This window comes from Sprattus sprattus (assembly GCF_963457725.1).
Source record: "Sprattus sprattus genome assembly, chromosome: 2".
Lineage (NCBI taxonomy): Eukaryota > Metazoa > Chordata > Actinopteri > Clupeiformes > Clupeidae > Sprattus > Sprattus sprattus.
This window is the reverse complement of record NC_137921.1, coordinates 35383756-35384936: the sequence shown is the minus strand read 5'-3', so window position 1 is coordinate 35384936 and position 1181 is coordinate 35383756. Positions and strand designations below refer to the sequence as shown.

Below are 1181 nucleotides of genomic sequence, written 5' to 3'. Positions count from 1 at the left end.
GCATAATGAATGTATGTGTGTGTGTGACACATCCACTCAAAACATCATACGAATGGGGGTGCACACGCACACATACACACACACACACATACACACACACACACACATACATATTCTTTGCTGAAGTTTAAACCCTCTGGTCTTTGAAAGATTGGTCGGTGGTGTCCAAGCCTGCAGCTCTGAAACTTCCTTTCTTTTAATGGTCTTCCAGGGAAAAACAGCCCCCCCCCCCCCCCCCCCCAAAAAAAAAATCACAAGGGTTCTCTCACAGCTAGCATCATAAATATCACATTTTGAGTTGAGATGATAACAATTCCTCCCGCCCACACACACTCTCTCACACACACACACGGTTTCATATCTTTCAGCTGTTGGTGTGAGGGAAAGGAGTCTCATCAAGCAGGAAGCAGTGAGAGCACACTCCTCACCACGCTTCTGCCGGGAGAGAAAAAAACACAACAAAAAACACTAAAGGATTCCTTCCTTAAAGAAAAACAAAACTCAAATAAATATATCTTTCAAAATAAATGATATCTATATATTATATAGTTATATAGAGATAGTATGTCCTTCACTGGAGTAAGGTAAGACTACAAAACTGGCTGTGTATAAGAGATGATAGAGATGATGTTTTAAAACCCACGACCGCATATCACGCTTCAGCCCAAGAGGCCCGAGGTGATGGCTTTCGTTCTGTCTCTCGGTTTGAACTTTGACCTTTCAGCATCAAAGTAGAGTAGAGTAGACAGCAAGTAGAGAGCGATGATAGAGGCTAAAAACACCCTCAGAAGAAATCACACAAAACTAGAAAAGGAAAATCATATCAAAGAGAAATCAGTTCCAGAGGCTAGAGATGAGGGGGTGTGGGTGGGGGGGGGGGGGGGGGGATGGGGGTCAGAAATATAAAACAGAAAAGAAAATAGGGAACAGCTTTCTATCAAAAGATACAGAACATTTATTATTTTATTTCTTGTGTTGTTGTTGTTGTTGTTGTTGTTGCTGTGTTTTTGTTTGTTTGTATGTTTGTGGTTGTTGTTTTTTTATTTTTTTTTCATTAAAAGTCAGTGCCTGGTGGGGGCCAGCGAGGGCGTGTCCCTCTTGATCACATGATCACACAGCACTTGCATGGCTGCTTCTCCTTGTTATTAAGCTCCGCCCCTGTGGCCTCAGCTCCTCCGTTA

General features: G+C 42.5%; 1 protein-coding gene across 2 annotated transcripts in view; it reads right to left on the bottom strand.

The window, feature by feature from the left end:
- Positions 1 to 264: 264 nt before the first annotated feature.
- palm1a (paralemmin 1a) overlaps positions 265 to 1181 on the bottom strand; it is a 54679-nt gene continuing 53762 nt past the window's right edge. For both annotated transcript variants that reach the window (XM_080832844.1, XM_080832843.1), the window contains one exon: positions 265 to 1181. This exon is cut by the window's right edge and continues 541 nt beyond it. In XM_080832844.1, coding sequence (XP_080688970.1) covers positions 1103 to 1181 — 79 coding nt within the window. In that variant the 3' untranslated portion in view covers positions 265 to 1102.